Raw genomic sequence first — 27,166 nt, 5'->3', positions numbered from 1 at the left:
GAATCCTATATTTTAAAATCCAAAGTGCCAATTGTGAATCCTCTATTCCAAGACTTGATGCCAAATTTTAGTTTGAAGACTTCCTTTCGAGTAATATGTTGTGAAGTCATATGAATGCTTTAATGAGTTCCTTGAAAATGCTTTTACATCTATTAAAAAAAGTGTTGAAGCTCAGTTGGAGTTATGATTTTTTTGATTTGGCTCGTTGGATATGGATTGCTTTTGAAGTCAAATGATCATTCCATGGGTTGTTGGAAAATGATTTCATGTCTATAAAAAGAAATTCTTTTAGGTTAAATGGAGTTATGATGCACTTTTTCGATTTAGTTTGTTGGATATGGGATGATTGATGGATTTGGTCATCAATTATTAGTTCTTCTCTTCGGCTTCAGACGTTAAGATTGGGAGCATTGGGGGTGGTTGATTAGTGCCCCTTAGGTGAGACTGCACCCATTCCCCCTTCTTACTGGAGAAGTTTTTAAGTCCCATTTGTGGTTGAGAGGGACAAAACTGAAATTGTTGTATTAACATTGTGAATCCCCTATTGTGGAAGTTTTTCCTTTATGGTTTTTATCTATTATTATGTTACACTATTTATGGTTGTTATCTAACTGATGTTACATGTTGTCTGAAAACACATTTTATTCCCTTATTTCTACCCTCTATTTTCCTTCTCACATTTTTTTTTTGCAGAATGCCACATGCTCTTTTATTTTTAATATAGTCAGAAATTTGCTCTCGCATAAAACAACCTAGCCTATATTCTTTTTTTATACTATTAATTGACTGCATCCATAGATCCAGTTCATCAGAAAAGTTGCAAGGTCATTTGAATAGGGTGCAAAATTGTAATTGACATAAATGCAGAAAGACACTTTGCTTTACACACAACTACCATAATCAAAACAATGCTTCCTACTTTGCCTTGCTACTACCAAACCTCTTTGTTTGAACAAGGCCTCAATGTCTGCTAGGTATCTCATTCAAATTGCCTATCCCTTCCTCTCTTCCTTCCAAAACTGTCCTTCACTCAACAAAAAACAAATTCATGCTAGGCGTTGTTTTCTTCTTGCTTTGTTTTCTTACCCATGAAACATTTAACTTAGCCACATGAAAATTGCACAAATCATAAGGACAATAGTCTAGAAATCTATTCGTTTCTTGTATCACACTTGTTCTTGCCCATTTTTTTCCCTCATGCTTTTTTATCTTCCACACTTTTCCCTTCAATTTCTATTGTTGCTTCATCTCTTTTAAGATAAACTCTTTAACCTTTTTCTTCATTTTACTACACAGTTTGTTCTTCACTTTCCTACAGTTACAATTGACATTTGCTTGCAGCACCTTTCTTTCAACAACAAAGTTGTATCACCATGGAACCAACCTTGACTAGCAATGAACTTTCATTGTTGTTCGTTGTCTCTACCAAGATGCAACTAATCCTCCAGGTCGTTGTTGTCGAAGAAATCCACCTTGCTAGGACGTCAACCCCTCGCTATTGTGTCTCTATTTCTGATGCTTCTCATAGCCATGCGGTCTTTCTTCCTTCTTCACATGATGCCCTTGCAAAAAACAAAGACTTGCAAATAGGGTCTATTGTGCTCCTCAAAAAGTGCTCATGCACATATGCACATCATATTATGTATGTTGCACACTGGGGATCCTGCACTTCCTCTCCTTCCTCTCCTTTTATGTCCTCTTTAGAATCTATTTGCTTTTATAGTGTTTTGCTTCCCCTCTATATGGTCTTTCTTGCAGGTCGCTTTGTGTCCTCAAACTTGAAATACTCCACCGTGTAGCAACTCTGGTTGGCGAGCCAACCCCTCTTATTCTCTTCGTCGAACAAGTTCTCCATGCGACCTCGTCCTCATCTACTGGCTCTTCCTTTTCATCAACAACCCCCCCCCATTGACAGCCAATCTACAGACTTCACAAATTTTTCTGTTTCATCTGCAACAACTCTCCCTTTTAAGGCACTTACCCCAACCCATAAATTTTGGTCCATACAAGGTAGAGTGCTCGCAAAAAAACCCCTTTGTGAATACACCAATGCACGCGGATCTGGAAAATCGCTTGGGTTTGACCTCGTTGACCGTGACGGCGACGAAATCCATGTAGCCCCATTTAATGACTTAGCGGACTCGCTCCATGCTCTCATTCAACTTGGCCAAGTCTACATAGTTTCAAATGGCACCATAAAGGTCTCAAACCCTACATACAACCATCTTAAACAATCGTTTGAAATCCTCCTCTTCTCCACATCAACTATATCTCAACTTATAGATGACATTCAAACAATACCTTCCCATACCTTCCATTTTGTGCCAATAAGTTTACTCAACCTTGCAACTCTTGAATCATTTGTTGATGTTATCGATGTTGTTAGCTCGACCTCCACTGCCTCTATCGTGTGCAAACATGATGGCTCTGAAACTCCCAAAAAAACTATCTCATTGTGCGACATGTCTGGTAGCAACATCGATGTCACCTTGTGGGGCGAACACTTCCACACCAAAGGACGTGCACTCTCCAATCTCCGCATGGCACGTGTTGTCCTGGTCCTTGCAATCAGAGGGGGTCGTTTTGTCAAGTTCAATGGGCGGACTATCGGAACTATCCTGATGACTTTCCTTCTTATAGATCCAGATATCGCTAAAACACGCCAACTAAAACAATGGTTTCAACAAGAAGGCATCAAATCTTCCTCGCTGTCACTCAGCTGAAAATACACAGGCACGACCAACAGGCCCATGCAAACAAAAACAATTGCTGACATTGTTGCAATGCCCCCAGCGAAAAATCTTTATGGGTTTCCCTTTGTGCTACTGCTACAACAATTAACATGGACGACTTCTACTTCCTCGCATGCCCCCTTACCGTTGATGGGATGCAATGCATGAAAAAGGTTGTACGACAAACTAACAACACATGGCATTGTTCAAAATGTGAAGGCTCCTTCCTTGAATGTGACTACCGCTATGTGCTCCGACTTGAATTGCACGACCACACTGGCCACCTCAAAAATGTGGTTTCTTTCGATGATACCGCAAATGACCTCTTGGGCATATCTACAAAGGACATTTTCCTCCTCTCAAGCGAGCCAGAAATTGTCAGAGACATATCCAATAGGATCACAACACGTCAATTCCTCTTCACACTGGCTATCAAAACAGACACTTTCAACGGTTATGAATGCCTCCGCCCAACCCTCATGCACTCTAAAGAGCTCCCTTATGCCTATGCGTTCGCTCTCCTCCATCAAGACCTTCAACCCACTCCTCCCCCCACCAAAAAAGTTTCCCATCGACTATAAACATGCCTTTCTCCCCTCTTCCTCGTTATTCCCCATCTCTTGCTCTATACATGCTTGCCCCTTAACACTTTTCTTCTCATATTTCCGCCACCCACCCACCCCTTCTCCATTGATGCCCATCCTTCACCTTGCAAACACTTTCCCTATTATGCCCCTCCCTTTCGCTATTGCCAACTCCTTTCCCACCCTTCACTCTCATTAATCCCCACTTGCCCTTTTTCACCTTGTCGAACCCTCTTGTCTTCACTTCTATCTCTACTTTTTCTCTAAACCTCATCTTCGGCAATGCTTCCTACTTTTGTAATGCTTTCTCGTAACTATATGCGCCCTCTCTCAATTGTAATGGTTCTCATGAACAAATGGGCAACCACTCGCTTTTTTTTTCTCATGTGCATAAATGGCCATTTGCTCACTTGTAATGTCTCTTCTATATATATGGGCATTCGCTCACTTGCATTTCACTATCCTTGCTCATCGTTTAAGCTTCTTTGCAACACACACACATTATTCGAATGCACATATGAATATGATATGCTAAGTATGAAAAATAATACACACCTAATGCTTCTAATTATGGTCAAATGCACAAATGGGCTTCCTTTAGTCTAGGCCAAATATGCATCATGTGGTTGCTTCTACAATTAATAATAGTCATTTGAACATCCCAAAATGGAATATTTTACTTCGAACAAGTGCAACAACTAAAACAAAACAAATAACATTCGCTTATGCCTTCGTATTGCACCTATGATTCGCATTCATCGCATTACGTTATGAATGCACTTTCCCTAAAAGCAACACTCGCACCATATATATGCTACCATGCTTTGTAATGAAAAACAAAACACATAAAAAAAAAACACAAAACAAACACCCTTGTTATCGCTCAACGCAATGTCCCACACATCCTTGGATTTGCCTCAACCTCTCTCCCCTCCAAGTATATAGGAGCCCCTCTCACTGACTATGCAATTAAGCACTCCTCTTCGTGATATTTGATCAACAAACTCTCCTCCAAGCTTAGCTGCTAGACGCATTGAGCCCTCAACATCCCCAGTAAGCTTATCCTCCTTAAGTATGTCCTCCAAGCTATGCCCCTCTATTTATTCTCTATCCTGGCTGCTCCAAAATGGGTCCTCAAAAGCATAAGGAACATCTAGTGTACCTTCTTCTGGGGAGGAGTTGATCTCAAGCACAAATGGTCTTTAGTAAAATGGGATACTCTCTACCTCCCCAAAGCACACGATGCTTTGGGGCTCAAGGACTCGAAAAAAGTAAACACAATCATGGGAGCCAAGATCTAGTGGAAATGGATCAAACACAAGCAGGAACCATGGGCCAAACTCTGGCATGCAAAATACGCTAACAATACTCTCCAACAAGACTTGGTTTGCCTATCCCACATCCCTTCAGGCTCTCTAATTTGGAACATGGCCAGTTAAGGACACTTCCTGATCCACTCCCACTACTTTTGAGAGATCCGAGATGGATGCTCGGTGGACTTCTAGAACGACTCTTGGCAACAACAACCAAGTATGGCTAATGTCCTCCCCACCCTCCTCAGTCAAGCTTAGGCTCTCAGCACGAGGCACATTTCAGTTCAATAGTTCCAGTCAAAACTCAGAAGGGCTTGTTCATCGCAGTTGAGCAACAGACATTCAATGTCTAGAGGAGGACAATGATCACAATTGTTCGCACCTTCATTAGGAGCTTCTCAAAAGAACAATCGAAAAAGGGACGGGAAGGACGTTCTTAGGTGGGGCTACACAAATTCAGGCAAATTCTCAGTAAAAGAAGCTTACCACCTTCTCTCCTCTCCTCTCCTCTCCCCGCTAAGCAAGACCCCTTCAAGGCCAAGTTATGGAACTTTAACACTTGGCCAAAAGTCAACAAAGAATTGTGGCTTCTTACCAAGCGTCGAGTCCTCACCTGGGCCAATCTAATCAAAAAAGGCTTTCAAGGGCCTTCTAGATGCCCCCTGTGCAAGGACAAACTAGAGACCCTGGATCATCTCTTCCTTACATGTTCCTACACCGACAGCCTTTGGAGCAAGTTGGAGCATAGTTTTCTCAAATCCAACAGAGAACCAAGTTGTATTGCCTACACCCTCAAGTAATGGCCCACCTCACCTTTCAACAATGTCATCCTCAACTGCATCTGGTTTTTTAACCCTCTCTTCCTGGCATGGGAGATCTGGAATGAGCACAACCACAAATTCTTCAATCATTCCTCCAGATCTGATCTTTAGCATCTCTTTCACAACCACCTGGAGGAATTCATAGCCCTTACCAATTGGTCACCCCAAGATCATCAAGCTCCCTCATCAGAAAAAGAAAGTCTTGCTTGGTGGAACCTCAAACCACCCAATCTCGGCCACTCTACTTTTCCATCCTAGCCACCTACCTCCTCCTCTTCCTCTTCCTAGAGCCCCCCTCCTCCCCACCACCTTAAGCTCAATTTTGATGGAGCTTCCAAGGGCAACCCGAGTGAAGCTAGTATCGGAGGAGTTTTCAAAAATCACACAGGGAAAATCATCTGCATATATAGGGGTCACATCGACTTCGAGAGAAAAAATGGAAGCTTTGATTGAAGGCCTTCAAATCGCACAAAATAATCACTTCTTCCCTCTAGTGGTTGAAGCGAACTCTCATATCACCATCCAAATTGCCAAAAGCATCTTCAACGGATCCCCAACCACCAAGCAATCCATAGGTTGTTGCCTGGAATATCTTGTTCAACATTTGGCTCACATCCTCTCCCAGCAAGAAGCCATCATTTTCTCTCATGTCAGGGGTAAAGCCAATTCCCTCGCTGACCATATTGCCAACAAAGGAATTGACAATCACCGACCCAAAGCAAATTGGTCTCCTTCCTCCCCAGCTATCGCGGACTGGCTTCCTCAATGTCTGCCACTGGCAGAACAGGATCTCCTCTCCTCAGATCCGGGTGCCCCCGAGTCCTCTGGCAAAGGCCCTCTATCAGCAGCCTCCACTTGGCTCGCATCCCTCACCAAGTAGCAGACCCAGCCTGTACACCTCCTCAACCTGGAGTTAAAGCATGGAGATTGAATTTTAACTATTAGTAGATGGTAAATTTTGTAAATAGAACAAGTTAAATTATTGTAATGATGAATTTACATGGCAGATTTTTTAATCTAATATGAAGTAACAAAATGAATGGTATTTTCATTTTCTTATTAGACATGAGATCTACATATTTACCTTGTAACAAATGGTCAATTTACTAAAAATTGTCATTAAACTAAGAGAAGCCAAGTGGAATCTATGGAGATATTTAATGTTCATACTTAACATTAACATGATGCCTTAGCACAAATTACCCAAATAAAATTAAATTAAATTAAAATAACAATAAAGTGCAGATGAAATGTATTAACATGATGCCTTAGCACAAATTACCCAAATTAAATTAAATTAAATTACAATAAACTGTAGATGAAATGTTTTATCATTACGTTTGCATATTAAAACATCAAGGAAGAATTATAATCAGAAATATTAAAAGAAAAATAAAAAAAAATTACCAATCATTATTTAATATATTTAACTCCATCTAAACTGGGAATGTTTTAAAGAGAGGCTTACATCTAGATTTTCTTTTGGATCCGTATCTTCTTTTTAATGTATAAATAAGATCAGCCCTATGATAGATATGGCAACTGGCCAATTTACAATGAACTCGGAATTATAATCAGAAATATTAAAAACAAAAATTCAAAAAAAAAATACCCATCATTATTTAATATATTTAACTCCATCTAAACTGGGAATGTTTTAAAAGAGAGGCTTACATTTAGATTTTCTTTTGGATCCGTCTCTTTTTTTTTTAATGTATAGATAAGATCTGCCCTATGATAAATATGGCAATCGGCCATTTTACAATGAAGAGAACATACATTCTGTAGGCTTAAAGATTCTGGAAACTAAACAATCACTGAATTTGTATGTGATTATCCTATTTTCATGATTATGTATTTCTGGAAATTTAACAGAAATCTGATTCTTCCTGCGCCTCTCATAAGAAAGAGAAAGAATGATTGTTTGCTGATTGTACGAACACAAAAACCACATATCACTAACTGTTTTATACTTCCTTTGAAGAAAATTGGTTCAGCAGAGGCTAGAATCATACTTTGGTGAATGTGCCTCCAAAAGCAGCCATAATTCTGATCAGCCTTGTCTCTGGGTCGTGGGTATATTTATTTGTCGACAATGAGGCTTCCAGAAGTTGTACTAGTCTCCACTTGCCTGGAACTTTTTTCTCACTTGCACTGTATTTTGGACAAATTCTGTTGGTAACTCGGGAATAAATACCTTTTTAATCTGAACAATATATGGCACATTTACAGATTTGCAGATGCTACAAAAGGGTAGTTGTCAGTAAATGAGATAATTTTATTGAGTGTTTGTAACACAACCCTTAGAACGCTTATTAGTAATTTTTGCTTGCTCCGTTTGTTTGTAGCTAATTTCTGGTACATGAAGTGGTGCATTTTGAAATGGAACTGATGAATATAGTAGTTATACATCCACACAAGCCATGGAGCTGCAATATGTCCCTTTCATTAAGGAACGAAGTTATACAGCCTATGGACTTTCTTTCCAATGAAAACCAAAAGTGACTGAGAATATCATTGCTGAAATGAAGGATGATGTTAACCAAATAAATTTTTCATCCCACAAATAAGGGGATTTCATACATCATTTTTGTCAGGCTAAACCTGACACCAAAAAATAGATTATTATTATTATTATCCAATGGAATTGTCTAACTATTCTACTTTTTGGCCTATTTTAATCATTAGTTTGACCATGATTCCACTGATTTTGGTTGTACATGGTCCAAAAAGTAGAATAGTCAGATTACTCCCAATTAAATGACCAAGGACCAAATTGCTGGTCAGACTCAATGATCATGTAAATGCAGATTGATCAAAGGGAAGCTCATCATAGATAGGTTGATAGAAATCTATATGCAAGGATTAAATATATCTCTTCACTCGTCTTCCTACCATATTTCATATGTATAGAAGCCTTCCTACTCTGTATTACCACGTACAGTTTGAACGTCTTCAGCATGAGATTCTAACTGTTTTGACAGCTTGGCCAGTTGAAATTCCCAATATGATCTTCTGTCTTTTCCATAAAGACGCTCACCACACTGCTCCAAAAGCATTGGCACACCATGGCACATACCCACCAATTTCACGACCAAATCCTTCAAATCTTCATCAGCCTTCTCTTTTCCGAAGGCATGCAAGCAAAACAATTTTTCTGCTTCTGTGGCCTCCAATCTCTTCACTTCGTACTCCAAACAACCTCTGAATCGTTGTAGAACCACTCTATCTCGAGTAGTCACCAGAATTACAGCATTTGGATGCAAAGCATTCAGGTCCAGGAGGTCAGCTAATTGCTCATGTTGGCCAACATCATCCAGAGCAATGAGAATATCCTCAACCACGTTCAGACGTTTTCGCAGCAGCTCTTTCCCTTCACTGGGGCTTCTCACATTCCAATCAATATGCAAGAGATCCTTGAGAAGCAAGGTTTGCATAGCTTGTAAGCCCTTGTTTTTAACTGTCTCTCTCATGTTGGAAAGGAACGAAGCTGCCTTGTAATCCCTGTGTAGGCGATTGTAAAGAGCTTTGGCCAATGTGGTCTTGCCAATGCCTGTGATCCCTATTATTCCCACAATGGTAGCTGCTCTTGTGCTTGTTTTATGGGAGCGAATGAGTGTGCATAGATCCTCTACTTTCTGTGTCAAACCGACAGGAAACTTGGCCTCTTCTAAGGTCATTTTATTCACCTCTTTCAGCACTTCTGCAACAACCTCCATTGCCAGCAGCCCATGTCGACTGTTTACATAGCAGTAAAAAACAATGGAGTTAAGCTCCTCAACATGTAAACAGAGTAACCTACGTACAATTTCAAAATAAAATGATGCAAATATGAGAAACCTATCTGCCCTGCAAGCTTCCTTTCTTGGATGAATAGTAAAATTGCTCTGTTTTGCCCCTGTAACTACCATGCAAATTTCTACTTATTTGATGCAGAAAAGCAAAGACAGTCGGTTAGTTTTGCAGATAAAATGTGTTATTAAATCAGCTGTCCGCCTACTTAAAATTAATTGTTTGTAACCACTGTCAGTTATGTTGTGAGGGCTATGCTATTTCAGATTAGTCAAACATATTAGCCAGTAAAATATGGCCCTTCAAATAAGGTGGTGAAAGGAAAGTGGCCTCGAACTACTGATTGGGATATCCATTGCTTTCACAGAAGTTTATTTGATGATTTTGTCAATTGTAACTTTGCACAGGCTGTTAGGGTGGATCATTTAAAGCAAAAATATGTTAAGAGCCAGCATTACCCCAATCATTTCATGCAGTTTGTTCAAATTAACCCTAATGGGGCTAAACAATTTTCAAGCAATCTAAGAACAACCTCTTACTGGTATAAAGGCCACTTATTCCTTGCAAGATGAATCCTATTGATTTTAGCTGAATCCTGTGATGCTTGAATGAATTTTGACTTCTACTAAACTTATCTGCACCTCTGAACAATCATGAGGAGGTTGTCTTAAGGAATCTTCAGCCAAACATTATGACCTTAAATTAGATTTAGAGCTCAATTATTTTCTTCTTTTGCAAAGCATTCTGTTAATGGAAGCTCTTAGGGATAAAGTTAAATGAATTTGATTAAAAGTCCAAGTGCTTGGAAATCGAGATGCACAACCCTACTTCAAGCCGAAGGAGAAGAACATATCGTGTACCAAGGAGAATGGACGGCGCCATGGGAATGAGTTTCTCCTGTGACTGCAACACCTGCGGCGGCGATGCTCAGTGCCATTATCGCTCGGTGGAGCTTAAGCACATTGTGAAATACGATGGCGATCAAACCCTAGACGTCACGAGCGTAGATCTCGTGAGAAAAAACCCTGTTGTTGTTGTGGATCGTGCTGTCGATATGAAGGTTTCTGATCCCTCTGAACAAGTATTGAGCGGATCTGCACTGACGGCAAGCAAAGGACTCAACCCCCTGCCTTTCACTCGTCGCTGCAAGATAATCCTGAGGCCCTTCGATTCATCATACGATGGGGCCAGATCCCGACGGACCATGGGCTAGATCCTGTGTAGGGAGCGTTGGAAAAGAAGCAGAGTACGAATATGACGCCTTGTCTGCATGCAGTGGAGGTTCCCCTCATCGCGATGCACGATATCTTCTGCAGGGGAAGAAGAGAAGGAACCCGGGGAGATCAGAGAGCGTGCCGGGACGTGGTAGGGTTCGGGCCTGTAGTTTTTCACGCCAACACACCCCCTGCATGCAAAGATGGGGGACTGCATGTTGCAGATCCGCTCCATCACACAATTGCATGGCCCAAACTCTGCAGATCTAGGCCGGATCTATCTGATCTAATCAAGATTCAAGAATACCCAGAACCCAGGCAGCAGATTGGTGGAAATATGCATCGATTGAGCAGAGGGTACGCAGACCGCGACATGCAAACGGAAGAACTACCCAATAAGAGGCCAGATCTGGAAGATTGCTTACAGTCAGGACACATGGCAATCAGCAGTGACACTGGTTTAGGCAGACATCAGGTAACAACATCTCGATTTCAAATTTTCATTAAAACCCCTGAGGGGAAATCCTTTTTAGTATGGGTACATGCAGAAAGCACTATTTTGCAGCTAAAACAGCAAATTTGGGCATTGATCGGATATCCCGGTCAGATCCAACATTTAGTCAGTGGCAGGTGGTCTCTCCAGGACAACAGAACCTTGGGAAGTTATGAGATTAGTTCAGGAAAAACCATTGTTTTAAACCTCAGGCTGAGAGGAGGGGCCCTACCTCAGGGACAGCCAAGCAGCTCAGGGGGAGACAAGGGGAAAAAGACAACACCTCAGCATCAACCCAAGGGAGGTGCCTCCTACAAAAACATTCTTCAAGGTAACAGAGATTCAGGGGCCTCTCCAGACCAAGGTGGATATACACCCAGGCCATACATAGTAGATCAGCTAGGGCAAACTCCAGCCCTTAACTTCGACTCTACAGGGCTCGATGATTTTGTTAAATCCTATGAAACGCAGGCCCTAATATGTCGTTTCAACAGTTTTTGGCCAAAACCAATGGATCTATTTCATTGGATTTTCACCACTTGGACCATGGAATGTGATATACATCTATGCTCCAAAGGGTTTTTCATAGTTAGATTTGCATCCAGGGAAGTCAGAGATACAATCATTAGTGTTGGGCCTTGGTTCTGGGGAACGTCGGGGCTGTTCATGACTCCATGGTTTCCAGATTTCGATCCAAACAAAATGACTGTATCCAAAGTGCCGGTCTGGGTTCGTCTATATAACCTTCCCCTTCACTTTTGGAGTGAACGAGTCTTGGAAGGAATTGGGAACAGCATAGGGAAATACATCAAAACAGATCTGGAAAGGATTGATGAAAGGGTCTACACTTTTGCACGCATTTGTGTGGAAGTAGATCTAAGTAAAGGGCTGCCAGACAACATAAGGCTGATCTACAAACAACAAAATTGGTTGCAAGCATTAGACTATGAAAATACTGCTTTTAGATGCAGGCTCTGCAGACAAACAGGACACTTGCAAAGCACATGTCCAGAAGCCAAGAAAGCAAACAGTAAAAGAAAGCAGAAAGGGAAGCAGAGGAAAGGATGGCAATTTCCCCCTCCTAACTCAGAGGATGAAGAATCAGAAGCAGAAGAGGAAGATACTCCCACAGAGAATGCTGCGGTATCCCAAGAAATGGGGACCCAGAAGGAAACCACATCAGACAACAGGGCTTCACAGCTTCACCCAAGTCAGGCAGAGAAGACAAACGAGGATCAGAGCATGGGCGGGATCAAACGGCACCACCAATCAGATACTTCAGATTCAGACAAGGAAATAGGCTTGCAGAACGCAGAAACACAGTTAGTCATAACTTCGATCGAGCCCACCCAAGGAGAGTGGCGCAAGGTCGAAAAGAAAAAGGGAAGAAAAACTTGAAGTGTGAGTTTTACTCACTATTGAAACTCAGTTTTTCTTGCCTCCTACTTTCTTCTCTCTTTCCCTTTCTTCTTTCTTTTTCTTCAAATTGCACGTTAGTTTTGTAACATTGCGAGGGGTGCGAAAGCACTCGTGCCCAATGGGCAGCTTATGGAAATGCTTCAATGCATATGCAATGTGTAACTTTTCATTTTTTAAATAAAAGGTTACCGATTTTTCCACTGGAAAAAAAAAAAAAAAAGCGCTTGGAAATCTCTTACAAAATCTTGACATCGAATTTTAAAAAATCTCTTTATCACTCTGCAGAACTGTTGTGATAGAATTCATTCTTATAAACCAAATAGTACGAAAATCTTTCTGAATGTTAAATGGGATTTGTTTGCTTATTACGTATTTGAATTACATCAATACTCCAAATGCATAGAAGCTTGCCTTTGCGACAAATGCTTTTGGTGGCACTGTTCATTCGAAATGTAGAATAAAATGGTCTGCTGCAATAGTGGTTGAGATAGGGCATTGCCATGCCAATAAATTAGAGACAGTATTAATTCAATAAAATAAGATCTTGGTAAATATAACTTTGCCAGAACTCCAAAAAATTGTGTGTTCTATAACTTTCCCCAAACTCCAAGAGATCTTGTGCTCTATATTATGTCATCAATTTCCTTGAGAAATTTCTTCTGTTATCTCAAATTATTATGTTGGAGAAAAGCATATCCTCGTTATTTTATAATATTGGGCCTTGGCATGGGTTCTGGCCACATTCTGTTTGGTTAACTCTCAACCAGAAGCAATGCCAAGTTGCAAATAGATCAATCTAACTTGGACAACGTTGATAAATATTTTCGACTTGTATCCATTGCATGAGTAATAAAGTTAGTAGTCAATCCATTTCCATTGGAAATAAAAGAACACGAAAAGAAGGAGGGTTTGACTTAGATCCTACTTGATAAGGTGTTCAAGGGTTGGCTTCTGGACTTCTTAGCTAAGGGTTAATAAGGAGATGGAGAGTTGACTTCGATCAGACTTGATAAGGTTTTGAGGGTTAGATTCTTCGCTTCTTAGCTAAAGGTTGACAAGGAGATCCCGTAGATTCACAGCAGGCACCTTAAGAAATTTATTATATCTTACCAAATTAATATGTTTAAAAAACCAACCTAATTACCTTTGCCATGGATTCTAGCCACATTCTGTTTGGTTTTACTCTCAACCAGAAGCAATGCCAAAATGAAAATAGAGAAATCTGATTTGGACAATGTTGATAAATGCCTTATGATTCTATCCATTGGATAAGTATCATCCCGAATTAATATGTTTAAGAAAACAACCTAATTACCTTTGGCATGGATTCCAGCCACATTCTGTTTAATTTTACTCTCAACCAGAAGCAATTCCAAAATGCAAATAGAGCAATCTAATTTGGACAATGTTGATAAATGCCTTATGATTCTATCCATTGGATAGGTAATAAAACTAGAAATCAATTCATTTCCATCAGAAAAGAATGACAGCAAAACAATGAAGGGTTGGCTTCTTTGCTTCTTATAATATATTGATATGGAGGGTTGACTTTAATCCTATTTAATAAGGTGCTTGAGGGTTAGTTTCTTCACTTCTTAGCTAAAGGTTGATAAGGATGGAGGATCGACTTAGATCCTACTTGATAAGGTGTCTGTGGGTTGGCTACATTGCTTTTTGGCCAATGGTTAACAAAGAGATGGAAGGTTGAATTGATCCATGCTGATGATGTCATGGTGGAGATCATTTTTTCCCAAGTGTGGGTTATTTTCCGCATTTGTTATGTTTTAAGCTATCTCAAGGTCAGCTTGTGACCTTCAACCAAGTTGAATGCTCGAGTAAACTTGTTTTAGGACTTTTGCTTGTAAAATTAGTGAGGTGAGACTCGGTTATCCTCATATAAATAGAAGGGAGTTTCACTCGCTTATTCACCCATCATCATTCATCACACTTCTTCTCCTTTAGAAGTGCACACTAACTCTTGTCTTCTTTTCTACTTGGTTGTAATGTAACTCCATGGAGCAAATTGTCTCCAAGAAGGATTTTTGCTATGCGGTTTCTTTGGAATAGATTGAAGAGGTCCTTGTGGAAATTGTGTAAGTTTATCCTTATCTTCTTCCATTTTTGCATGTTATCTTATGTGAATTAGGGTTTCTATGTGTGCCATGTATAAATTGCAATATTTATCTTGAAATCTTGATCCTTCATGGTATGTAAAAGCATTTTCCTTGAATTCTTCAAGAGAACTCTAATATGTGCATCTCTTGAACTTAAAATCTCCCATCTACAGAAGTCGGTAGGGTTTGAAAGAAGAGCGACTCTTACTCTCTCACCCTCTTCATCAAGGTCATCTTCACTGAATTTGCCCTAAAAGACTCCATTGCCCAATTATATCAAGGCACTAGTCTAGTAGGTGTTGATCAACCCCTTTTTTACTTTATATATTCTCTCTCTTCTCTCTAAATTCAAGGTATCTAAGGTTATGGTTAGTGTTTTCTTGAAATTGTGCTAAAAAGTAATTTTATTTTATGTGTTATTGCCCTCTTAATTGAGATTGCATTTAATAATTGGTAAAAAGCAAAATCTAGCATTAATTGCATATTAAAACCCTATAATTAGGGTTGACATCATCTTTTATATTGTTGTTTTATCCGTGATTCAGCAATTAAAAGTCATTTGCATACCCTAAACCCTGTTTACCCAATTGATAGCCTTGTTTCCTTTATTGACATATGCTTGAAGGGCTATTTCTTCTAGCCGTTATAACTTATATGACATCGCATACTATATCACTGACTACCTATCAAACCCTAACTTATAACAGCTTGCTAATCTTTTTAAGTTGTCTAAGGATAGAGTACTTGAACATTGGTAAAGAGTATCTTAGCCTTCTAGGCTCTGCTAGTACCTTATCCCAATCATAGACCTTGCTTCATGTTAAATTCTTATTGTTGAATATCCTTAGGTTAACCTTATAGGGAAGCTTCCCCTGTGGTATCTAATTTACCACTAAACAACTGCAGAAAGGCCTTAGAGGTGATAAGGGTGGCAAATATCTTGTTGCCATAAGGTCTAGATTTGCTTAGTGGGGCTTTGCACTAGGCCTACTAGATTTTACATTAAAGCGTTTGACATTGTTGTCGGGGAAGAGTTGAGCCACCTGCTCGTCATCTGAAGTATATGCTTCAACATCTGTTGAAGAGAACATCCCAAAGCCTAAGTTGGAACTCCTCATTTGGCAACTCCTAAAACCAATCCCCGCTTAAGAGCTTCTGATAGTTGGTCAAAAGGAGTCATTCCTCCTAAGAGAAGACAAATCTTAAGACCATGATAACTTCTACCTCTCCCATAATCAAAAATCTTTTTGGTAGCCCTTCTACCTCTGCCACAATGGCCAAGTCGTGGCTCAACACTGCATACAAGCCCCTTGATATGAGTGCCATTCCAAGATTCCCGCACAAATTTCTCGAGAAGTATGAAGAATTTTTGCCCAAGTTCAATGGAACTAATGCAATCACAATTGAACAACACATGGATAAGTTTTATTAGTGTGTTAGTGGAAGAATGATCCAAGAAGAGGATATGGTTATGAAGTTGTTTGCCCTTTCTTGTTGGAAAATGCTAGAGATTCGTACCTAGATTTACCCACAGGGAGAATCAAAGACTGGGACCAATTCCATGAAGCACTTAATAAAAGATGGGCCACTATCAAGGAAGGAATGCAACTCCTAGCTAGGTTCCAAGAACCTAAGAAAACTGACAATGAAAATGTTAAGGATTTCACTCAAAGGTTTGACAAATTACTCAAAGAAGTATTGTTGTTGTATAATCCAATGTTGTAGTAATCATTATTGGGATATTATCGGCGAGGGGAAAAATCGGGAAAATCGGGAAAAAATCGGTAAAAATCGGCAAAAAATCGTAAAATACAAAAATATTCATTTTTTTTCAATTTTTTTAACATCCAAAGCATCTACAATATAAAATAAATACATTGACACATAAATATGATAAAAGAACTAATATATAAGATGTGTAATATCATTTCGAGTGCTACATCACACATAATAGTGAATCATGTCCTGAATAGTAAGTCCTCACTCCTGAGTCCCAAGTCAGCCTCAAAATATCAACAAAAAATATAATAATGTATCTCATATCATGAGTCATAATGTCATATACAATGAAATGAACCAAATAACTAAAGTCTAATACTACTGATTTCCTCTGCCCCTCTAGATGTAGATGCCGGTGGAGTTGGTAGTGGACTCTGTTGTGCTCTAGAAGCTGAAGAACTAGGAGCTACAGGAGGTAGACCACGTCCTCTACTGGTGATAGGGGTAGCCTGGGTAGGTTGTGTCACCTCCTCCTCCTGTTGCTCCTCCTCCTCATCAAAAAATCGAGGAAATAATAATAATTTCCAAGATTTTTTCCCAAAAAATCATGATTTTTACGAAAAAATCGCGATTTTTTCAAGTTATCACGATTTTTTGTGAAAAAAAATTAGTGTAAAAATCAGGCGATAATATCGCCAAACTCAAAAAATCGCGATTTTCTGATTTTATCGCAATTTTCGCAACACTGGTATAATCCTAGTGATAAGACCATCCTTGCATTGTACATCGATTCCTTTCTTGGGCATATCTCTTATGCCTTGAAAGACAAGGAACCTCGGAACTTCGAGCAAGCCAAAGCCTACGTTATAGCCTCTAACTATTGCGTGCAACTTGACTACATCAAAAGTTGACTTGTTCTCATATCCTAGAGTCAAAGTGGAGGCCAAAGCCAAGCTATTTACACAAGTTGACCCCACCTTGCAAGCCTTTGGCCAAAAGTTTGATAAGACCACTAATGAATTGATGCAAGGGCAAATACCCATGATGAATAAATTGACCATCTTAGATAAAGAAAGAGGGTCTCGCCCAAATTTTCCTCCTAAGTCTCAATTTAACAATCATAACGCCTCTAGAAAGAACCAAAACCCAAGTGGTGGCAAGAATGTATCTCAACAACCTGTGCCTAACACCCTTGTCCCTACTAATATGATTAATCAAGAGGGTTTTCCTTGGTGTCAAAAGTGTATTGATTTAAATAGTGAAGAAAAGTGCCCTTATAATCAAGTTGATGAGGAGGATAGAAGAGAGCATTAGAATCTAATAAATGAATCTGGTCCTTTCACTACCTTTCCAAATGACACTTCATCCCTTCCTCAACAACAACATGAAGTACTAGCCAAAGAACATAATAAAGAATGTAATGAGCATATTAATGTTGTTGAAGCTAGGGATAGGTTCAAAGTTTGCATTCTACTACAAAGAAGAATGAGGCAAGTGATAGTTTTGCTCCACAAAGAAATGTGGTTGAGGCACCATTTCCCTCTAGTAAGAGCTAAGACTACTCCCTCTAATGCCTGTAATGGTGTATCATTAGATGCAGATATGGGAAGTGTTCTGGCTAAGGTGAATGTGCCTGTCACAATCTTTGATCTTGCAAAGGTTGAACCTTAGAGAGGTCAAGTTAGGAGAATTCTCAACCTTAATAGAGAGCCTAAGAACCCTCGTGTGATATTGCAAAACATGTACTATGATAGGAAGAATGGAGGGGGCACACCTTTTCTATTATCTCTTGTGATTATTGATCTAATATTGCACAATTGTATGTTGGACTCTGAAGCCTCAGCCAATGTGATGCCTTTGAGAGTCATGAATCAATTAGAGTTGCAAATCACTAGGCCATATAGAAATGTGTGTGGTTTTGAGTCAAAGTCCATTCCTATGCATGGTTTAACTAAAGACATTAAAGTTGCCTTAGCTACTAATAAGGATATAGCTGTGTTAATGGATATAGTAGTCACTGATGCTCCTAATGCCTGGGGCATGCTCTTATCAAGGAAGTGGTCAGCCTCTGTTGGTAGGCATTTGCAAACGGCTCTATCCTACGCCACCATACCACAACAGATGGAAGACCATTCATCTTGTATAGAGAACCACATATTGCTAAGCATTTTGAACATGTGATTGACTAAGGTAACTTCATTGACAATAGAACGGAAAGCCATAATAATTCAAGTATATCAACAACTAATGATCCTCTCCCCTTCCCTAATTCACTTGAAGGGCTTAGCAAGACAGAAGGGAATCCTAAACCCTTAAACCTGCAAGCGGCATGGAAACACTTTGAGCCTAGTATCCTTGGGAAACCAGGGTTGGTTGAGGAAAGTGGGGGAAATGTATGTTAAGTAAAAGTTGCATTCCTCCAAAGTGAAAAGACGTAAAAATAATAAAAAGAAACAATGGGTCAAACAAAATGGAAAGTTTTCAAAGTTGGGGATTTGGTTCTTGTTAATGATGATCCCCATCCATACAAAGTCCATGGAAAGGTAGGGGTCAACTATTTTTACATAACTAATTTTGATGGAGAGCCCTTGTCATCACCATTGGATGGCAAGCACCTCACCTTTTCGGGGCCTAATGTATTCAATTGTAGGTAGTTAGTATAGGATTGTGTGTCTTCCATTCTTTTGCGTGCATCCTTCTTTGATTGTCGGCATATTGTTTCATTGCATCGTAGTTAGATGTTACGTTTTACTTTAGTTAACATTTTATTTCAATACTATTTTTATTCTATATCGCAAGGGTGACAATCAACACCCTGCTCAGTTGTTGTGAGTGTACAGGTAATAGGTCTATGAGTACCAGGCATTGTTGGAATTCTCATGCATTCCTAGTTCGAGCAAATGGCTCATGCACTCTACATTGAGCACATGTCCCCGAGTTAAAGTGAGATGTTACTCACCAAAAGTGGGTAACCAATACAAGAAAATTTTTCTCCTCATTTGGCAACCAATCAACGAGTAGACCTATGATAGTCGACAAATAGCATTATGCCATAGTTCTCCACCTATCGCTCGGGTCAATTCTCTCAACCATTTGGCATTCTTCTTGAAGGAAGGAATATCATCTATCTACAGGTACTCTAACCATTCTAGCAATCATGTGTTTTCATTTAATGTTATGGGCATATTAATATGGATCACGGGGAAAATTGGATGATCGAAAAATCTCGACTATCCTTGCTCCTACATTCAAAGATTAGTATTTGACTCTAATCCAATGGGACCTCCTCTAAGGCCTTAGGGATTAGGAAGGGCACCATTGGGGAGGAAGTGATTAATATAGCATGTCCAAGGTAATCCATACTTACCACTTTCCATCTCTCCAGATTATTCATCTGCATCCTTTGGGTTGATAGTCATTGATCATTGGGATTGGCACCCTATATCCACATCCTTGAGTTAGGGCCCAAAAACTTCACCTCAAAGGTTGATGCAGTTGAAAGAACAATAAAAGCATATAAAGCCACAATGGAAAGAAAATGTAAAATGCAAAAGATGGTTGGGACATATTTAGAGCATGGGAAAAAGCCTAGCATGAGCTCTACCCCCATTATTAGCCACTCACCCAGTGCCTCCAGCATTCAATACTTCATCTAAAACAAAGGAACTCTTGAATGTCCCAACCCCAATGAGCGAGATAAAATAACATCTTAAAGGGTTATTGAAAAAGTGTAAACCAAGCTTGGCTCCTAAGTTATGCACCAAATAAAGATAAATCATTAAAGTAAAAGGTGCACCAAAGGGGTGGAAAAAGTAGGCCAAGGAAAGGGGTAACTCATGCCACCATGATTGCTCCCTCCTTACATCATTACACTCTAGATGTTGGACCCCCATTACCTAGTCTCATGGCTATGGCATCTTTCTTGAAGTCTCTCCCCTTCCCTGACCACCATATCACACACACATATGGATTAATGGGCCAACCTGGGACATGTCATTCCCCTTGGGGGCTAGAAAAACATAATAGGGTTGTGTGCCTAATCATCCCTACCACAAGTGAGGTAACTTGTTTATAGGTCCTGATCTAGTTAAACATTTAGGTGAGTTTTGTGTGAAGCATTTATATGCCCCTAGCATTAGATATGGTCCATTATGATGCCTTAATGGTTTTATGTCCCTAATGAAGTTGATCTCACTTGATCTTGAGATGTTTTATTCAAGTGGTTTCCAACATGCAGTACAGATCCTTTGAGGGATAGCTTGACTCATTTTCAACTCCTTCTAGCAGGGGTACTTTGCCCCGTTCTGAGACTGGATATGACTTTGTTGCCCCAACATTGCCCCTCTAGAGATGAGCATTGGGCCTTGAGCAGATTCCACATGCTTCTACACCTCTTGATGTGCCTCCAAATGCTGAAACACTAAGCTTGAAAGCTTGGGCATTGGACTATTTGATGATGTGCCCAGATGGACCCAGGACACCCCTAGGCTAGCCTTGACCCTATTTGATGGATGATGCCTTGTTCTAGAGCCTAGATGACAACAGTTGTCACTAAGATGACTTGAGAGGGCTAGCACATCCCTCTTTGATGCCAACACTTGCCCTAGATGGGGCCACATCATTCTTACATGCATGGGAAGGGTGACACAGTCCTCCTTTTGGATAATGTCATGGTGGAGGAGGTGCCTTCTAGAGATGTACAAAGCTCTTTGAGGTTTTCTGGGAGGAGTACTCTTGGACCATTGCCTCACTAACTTGATGCGTTATTGCCCCTTTTGGAGGATGATTTCATAGTGGAGATCATTTTTCTCCCACATGTGTGGGTTATTTTTGGCATTTGGTATGTTTTAGAGCTATCTCAAGGTCGGCTCGTGACCTTTGACCTAGTCAAATGCTCAAGTAAACTTGTTTTAGGGCTTTTGTTTGTAAAATTAGTGAAGTGAGAATTGGTTACCCTCATATAAATAGAGGGAAGTCTCACTCACTTATTCATCATCATCATTCATCACATTGCTTCTCCTTTAGAAGTGTGCACTAGCTCTTCTGTTCTTTTCTACTTGACCACAATGTAATTTCATGGAGTGAATTGTCTTTTGCAAAGGATTTTTGCATGAGGAGGTTCCTTTAAGATAGATTGAAAAAATACTTGTGGAATTTTGTAAGTTTATTGTTTAGCTTCTTCCATTTTTGCATGTTATCTTATCCAAATTAGGATTTCTTTGTGTGTTGTGTATAAATTGCAATATTTATCTTGAAATCTTGATTCTTCAAGGTATGTATAAGGGTTTTCCTTGAATCCTTTGGGAGTACTTTGATATGTGCATTTCTTGAACTTAAAACCTCCCATCTAATGAAGTTACTAGGGTTTGTGTTAAATTTGGCAACTAGGGCCAAAATCCACCTTGGACAGCTCATATGATGCAGCTGATATTTTTATTGGATTCCTCTCTCCGAGAGGTGTAGAATTGATCTAAAGATCGTATCATTCTGACATGTACAAATGGAATTATGAATTTATTTTGTTTATGGACAAATTGTCAAGGTCGGCTAGCAAACTAATGTAGGCTCAGAAGCCCAACAGTCACGTCTATTCATCCTCAACATTTGCATATAAAGAGAAAGTGCCTTTGCCTCATTTGGACATCACTCATCATTTCACACATCTCTCTCTCCTCATCTGATTGGGTACGGATTTCTGGGCAGCTTCTCTCTCCACACGTGTGAAGGAAAGGACAACAATTTTCTGTTTTGGACGTTTACCAGCGTTGGCTGAATTTCAGGAAGGGTTTGACCAGCATTGACCAGCCAGCATTGACTTGTTTGACTGTGTTTTTGTTGACTAAAATTCTGTTTGGGCAGGCCGCATTTCTGGGCACAGAAATGAAGGCAATCTGTACTGTTTGACCAGCGTTGACTGCAGAAGGGTTTGACTGCAACGTTGACCAAGTTTGACTGAGTTTTTCGGGACTGTTTTGGGCTGATTTGGATGACTGTTGGAGGCCAAGTTGACTAGGTTTGACCGAGATGTTTTGGAGGTCAAATTTTGCCCTGTTGACCAGTGTTGACTTTATGGTTAGGGCTTCCTGTGGCTGCTGTTTGACTGGACAGATTTCACTTTGATTGGGCAAATGAATATTACATATTGTACTCTTTCTCTCTGCTGAGCTTTTGAAGAATAATAAGAAGAATTGATCAAAGGGTTTCCCCACATTGGGTTTTGTCCCTAGCTGGTGCGATATCTTGTGTCCTCTTGTCTTGGCTTGTCTTCTATTGTTTTATTTATGTTCTATCTGCATTTATTGTCATGTTAATGTGATTGCTAATCTAGAAATTGATATTGGGCTAATAAGAAAATTGAAGTAAATTGCTCTTAAGCATAGACATACCATTGTTATCTAAAATTAACAGTTTGTCAGAAGAGACTCTGCTCTCTCACCCTCTTCATTAAAGCCGTTTTCACTAAATTTGCCCTAAATGCCCAATTAGATCAAGGAACTACTAACTAGTCTAGTAGGTGTTGATCAACCACTTCTTAACTTATATCTTGTCTTTTCTCTCTAAATTCTAGGTATCTAAGGTTAGGGTTAGGGATATCTTGAAATTGTGCTAAATAGTAATTTAACTTGATGTGTTATTGCCCTCTTAATAGGGATTACATTTAATAGTTGGAAAACTGCAAATCTAGCATTAACTACATATTAAAACCCTATAATTAGGGATGACGCCATGTTTTGTATCATTGTCTTATGCATGTTTCAGCCATAAAAACTCGTTTGCATAACCTGATTCTTGCTTACCCAATTGATAGCCTTGTTCTTTTATTAACCTATGCTTGAAAGGCTTTTTCTTCTAGTTGTTATATGATATTGCATATCATATCATTGACTATCTATCAAACCCTAACTTATAATAGCTCACTAATCTAAGCCATCTAAGGATAGAGTATTGAACCTTGGTAAAGAGTATCATAGCCTTCTAGGCTCCGCTAGTACCTTATCCCAATGATAGACCATACTTCACTTTAAATCCTTATTGTTGAATATCCTTAGATGATCCTTATAGGAAAGCCTCTATTGCAGTATATAATTTACCACCAAACAGTTGGAGAAAGGTCGTTGAGGTGACAGTGGTGGCCAATCGCTTGTTGCCATGAAGTCTAGATTTGTGGAGTGGGGCTTTGCACTAGGCCTGCTAGATTTTGTGGTAGCAAAGACTCTAGTACTTAGAGGGTTGAGTATGTTGTAGTACATGCTCCAACTTATAAAAGACTATCCAAGTTACACACTCTAACACCGGTTTCTTCACTTCTTAGCTAAGGGCTATAAGGGGGTGGAGGGTCGACTTAGATCGTACTGGATAAGGTGTTTGAGGATTATAAGGGAATGGAGGCTTGACTTAGATCCTACTTGATAAGGTGTTTGAGGGTTGGCTACTTGGATTTATAGCTATGGGTTGATAAGGAGATGGGACATTAACTTAAATCTTACTTGCTAAGGTGTTTGGATTAACAAGAAGATCATGTAGATTCATAGCACATTCCTTAAGAAATTTATTGTATTGTCTCAAGCTAATATGTTTTAAAAGATATCATGCTTATTTTAAGATATTGGACTTTGGCATAGGTTTAGCTGCATTTTGTTTAAATTAACTCTCAACAAGAACCAATGCCAAGCTGCAAATAGAGCAATCTAATTTGGACAATGTTCATAAATACCTTTTAATTGTATTCATTGGATAAGTAATAAACCTAACAACCAATCCATTTTCATTTGAAAGGAAAGATAGCACAACAATGGAGGGTTGGCCTCTTCGCTTCTTAGCTAGGGCTTCATGAGGGATATGGAGGATTGATCCTACTAGATAAGGTGTTCAAGGGTTTGCTTCTTAACTAATGGGTTGATAGTGTGATCATGTAAATCCATAGTAGCTACCTTGAAAATTTATTGTGTTATCTCAAATTAATATGTTTAAAGCAAATAGCCTAATTACCTTAAGATATAGGACTTCAGAATGGGTCTAGTCATGCTTTGTTTAATTAACTCTCAACAAGAAGCAATGGCAAACTGCAAATAAATAAATATAATTTGGATAACATTAATAAATGACTAGCCTGAGGGCTAGCTCAATTGGTCGAATCCCCATCGTTAAAGCACCTTTGCTATTGAGAGGTCACGGGTTCAATTCTCTCGACACCCTCTAGTTTGGCTCCATCGTTGAGCCAGCAGGAAGTGATCCCTTCGGCTGGATCTGCCTGGTACAAATATCTCGTGGACATAGTGGTCACCGATCTCCGGGGTCTGTGAACCACATAGTAAAAAAACATTGATAAATGCCTTCTAATTGTATCCATCGTATAAGGAATAAAACTAGCAATGAATTCAATTTTACCCAAAAGGAAAATAGCACAATGACAAAAGGTTGGTTTCTTTGCTTCTTTACTTCTTCGCTAAGAGTTGAAAAGGAGATGTAGTCACTTAGATCCTACTTTATAAGGTGTTTGAAGGTTCTCTTCTTTGTTTCCTAGCTGACGAGGAGATGATTGGTTGGCTTCTTTGCTTCTTAGGCTAAGTTGAGGAGGCGATGGATAGTTGACTTAGATCCTTCCTCAAAAGGTGTTTGAGGGTTGGCTTCTTCACTTCTTAGCTAAAGGTTAATGAGGAGATGGAGGGTTGATGTATATCCTACTTGATAAGGTGTTTGAGAGTTTGTTATTTCACTTCTTAGCTAAGAAATAATGAGGAGATGGAGAGTTGATTGAGATCCTACTTGAGAAGGTGTTTGATGTTTCATTACTTCAGTTCTTAGCTAAGGGTTAATGAGGAGATGGTCAGTCGACTTAGATCCTACTTAATAAGGTGTATGAGGGTTTTGCTACTTTGTTTCTTGGCTAAGGGTTGATGAGGACATGGAGGGTTGACTTAGATCCCACTTGGCGAGTTGTTTGAGGGTTGGGTTCTTCACGGCTTAGCTAAGGGTTGACGAGGAGATGAAAGGTTGACATAAATCCTACTTGATAAGGTGCTTAAGCGTTGGCTTCTTAGCTAATGGTTGAGAAGGAAATGGACCGTTGGCTTGGATCCTACTTGATAAGGCGTTTCAAGAGCTTATTTCTTGAAGTATTTAAGGCAAATTATTTACAAAACAAATACGCAAAGCGCACTACAGAGCAAGTCTGATAAAACTCCCACTCAAGGACCTGAACTCCCAGAACTCCCATTAGGAGGCCCAACAAGAACTGAATGAAATAAGAAATATGGGTTCAGGTTTACCCAACTGATTGATTTCTGCAGCTAACTATGTTGATTAATTTTGAAAATAATATGAAAATCTCTGAACCATATCCTAATCTATTCCGCCTGTATTTGTTTGCATTTACTTTAGATGCTACTCTAAATCTAGTCGTCAAACTTTTACATTCCAAGCAATAGAGCAGAAGTCATAATCTTCCTGTCGATTTATAAGGTTTAGTGCAAATGAATCATCCCCTTGGTCAAAAAACAGACCATAATGGGATTCTACTTAATACTATTCTGGTGATATGTTGGGGGACATTACCCATTATAATCGTCGAGCCGTTTCCCGGGGCGGAGAGTCACCCTTTTCAGCGCTTCTTTCCACCGCTGAAGAATTTCCTTATCAATCCTTCCCTGTGCATAATGTTTCCTGAAGGCCTCTGCAAAAGGGCCGCTGTCTATCGACTCACAATCGTCTGGAGTCACATCGAAATAAACAGGAATGACCAGGGCACCGCTGTCAAGCATCTGGCAGAGCTCGTCCAAACACCAGGACGACTCACAATAACGCCTGGAAAGAATGGCAATGTGAACAGACGCAGTGGAAATGGCGTCAGCGATTGTATGGCTGAGCGCCTCTCCTCGTCCCAACTCCTCCCGATCCAGAAACCCTCGCACCCCCGCAAATTTGAGAATTTCGTAGAGAGTATCTGCCATTGTATTTTTTACATCTGTGCCCCTGTGATTTATAAACACATCATAATGAATCACCCTGGATGGCGCGCCACTGTTATTAACTGTCAATTTTCTGCTTGTTTCGATTGCCGCTTGGCTCCCGGCTGGTTGTTGGGTTGTTGAAGATCCTCCAGAAATGCGAGCGATGGAATTAACTTGAAGGGTTTTCTTTTCTGGTGTGCTATCATTCCAAAAAAACTGATTTTTGTCTTCGAAAGAAAGATAGATCGAATTGGAGACGAAACAGATGAGGATGTGCTTCAACACAAGCCATGTGATGACTGCAAACAGAGAAATGCATAGAATTGGGTATAATTGGTAATCCATAATAATCTGCGAAACCAATATGGATAATTTCGTATCATAAATCAATTCGACCATGGTAGGGAACATTTCGAAGGTTCAGTCTACTCGAAGGTCAGTGTAGGCAGATGTCGAGAAATATGTCGGCAGATGGCTAAAAATCCTCTTGTTCGCAGTCTAGGCAGATGTCAATAAATCCTCTGGGCAAACCTCAATAAAACTTCGATAAATCTTATTGCAGAGCTCAAGAAATCCTCTAGTTTGTTCGTCCCTACCGCAGCGAAGATGACTGTTGCTTTCATTTGCTAAGATTCCTGGTTTGTTTCACAAGGACTCAGTCTGCACAGTGATTTTACAGCGTAAACGAGGTGTACATATTGTTTTGGATTGAAGGAAAGGAGGAAAACAATTTCTTAAATTTACATAAAAGAATAAAATTGTTATAAAATCCTTAAAAATAATGCTGATGAGAAGATTAAACATTAAAAACTAAGAGATGGGTTTCTTCTTGCAACCTTCGTGGAAAATAATTTATTGAAATATGTTCGGAAATTTTTTCATTAATTTACCTGAATAATGAGTGATGGACAATATGTGGGATGTTTTGTCTTTTCCTTGTCAATTTTAAGTGAAATTTAGAAGGAATTTTGAGTTTCAGTGACATTTAGTAGGAATTTTGAGTTTCAGTGATATT

At 39.6% G+C, this 27,166-nt stretch overlaps 1 protein-coding gene across 1 annotated transcript; it reads right to left on the bottom strand.

Moving 5' to 3' along the window:
- Window positions 1-7,939: 7,939 nt before the first annotated feature.
- LOC149252922 (disease resistance protein Roq1-like) lies at window positions 7,940-26,939 on the bottom strand. Its single transcript, XM_089459830.1, has 2 exons — window positions 25,757-26,939; window positions 7,940-9,188 (listed from the first exon to the last, which is right to left on the bottom strand). The coding sequence occupies exons 1-2, from the start codon at window positions 26,560-26,562 to the stop codon at window positions 8,372-8,374; spliced, it is 1,623 nt and encodes a 540-aa protein (XP_089315956.1). The 5' UTR covers window positions 26,563-26,939; the 3' UTR covers window positions 7,940-8,371.
- Between the last annotated feature and the right edge of the window lie 227 nt (window positions 26,940-27,166).

Source organism: Pinus tabuliformis, chromosome 7 (assembly GCF_031772625.1).
Source record: "Pinus tabuliformis cultivar Carrire ecotype Pingquan chromosome 7, CPIR1, whole genome shotgun sequence".
Taxonomy (NCBI): Eukaryota; Viridiplantae; Streptophyta; class Pinopsida; order Pinales; family Pinaceae; genus Pinus; species Pinus tabuliformis.
Note: the sequence above shows the minus strand (reverse complement) of the source record. Positions and strands in the feature narration are given on the sequence as shown.

Bases quoted from the DNA above. Each gene is read 5' to 3' on its own strand.
- LOC149252922 (XM_089459830.1), bottom strand. From the start codon at position 26,562: ATGTTCCCTACCATGGTCGAATTGATTTATGATACGAAATTATCCATA. The intron at 9,189-25,756 runs GTAATGTCCCCC...CTATGTAAACAG, and splicing joins CGGCTCGACGATTATAATGG to TCGACATGGGCTGCTGGCAA.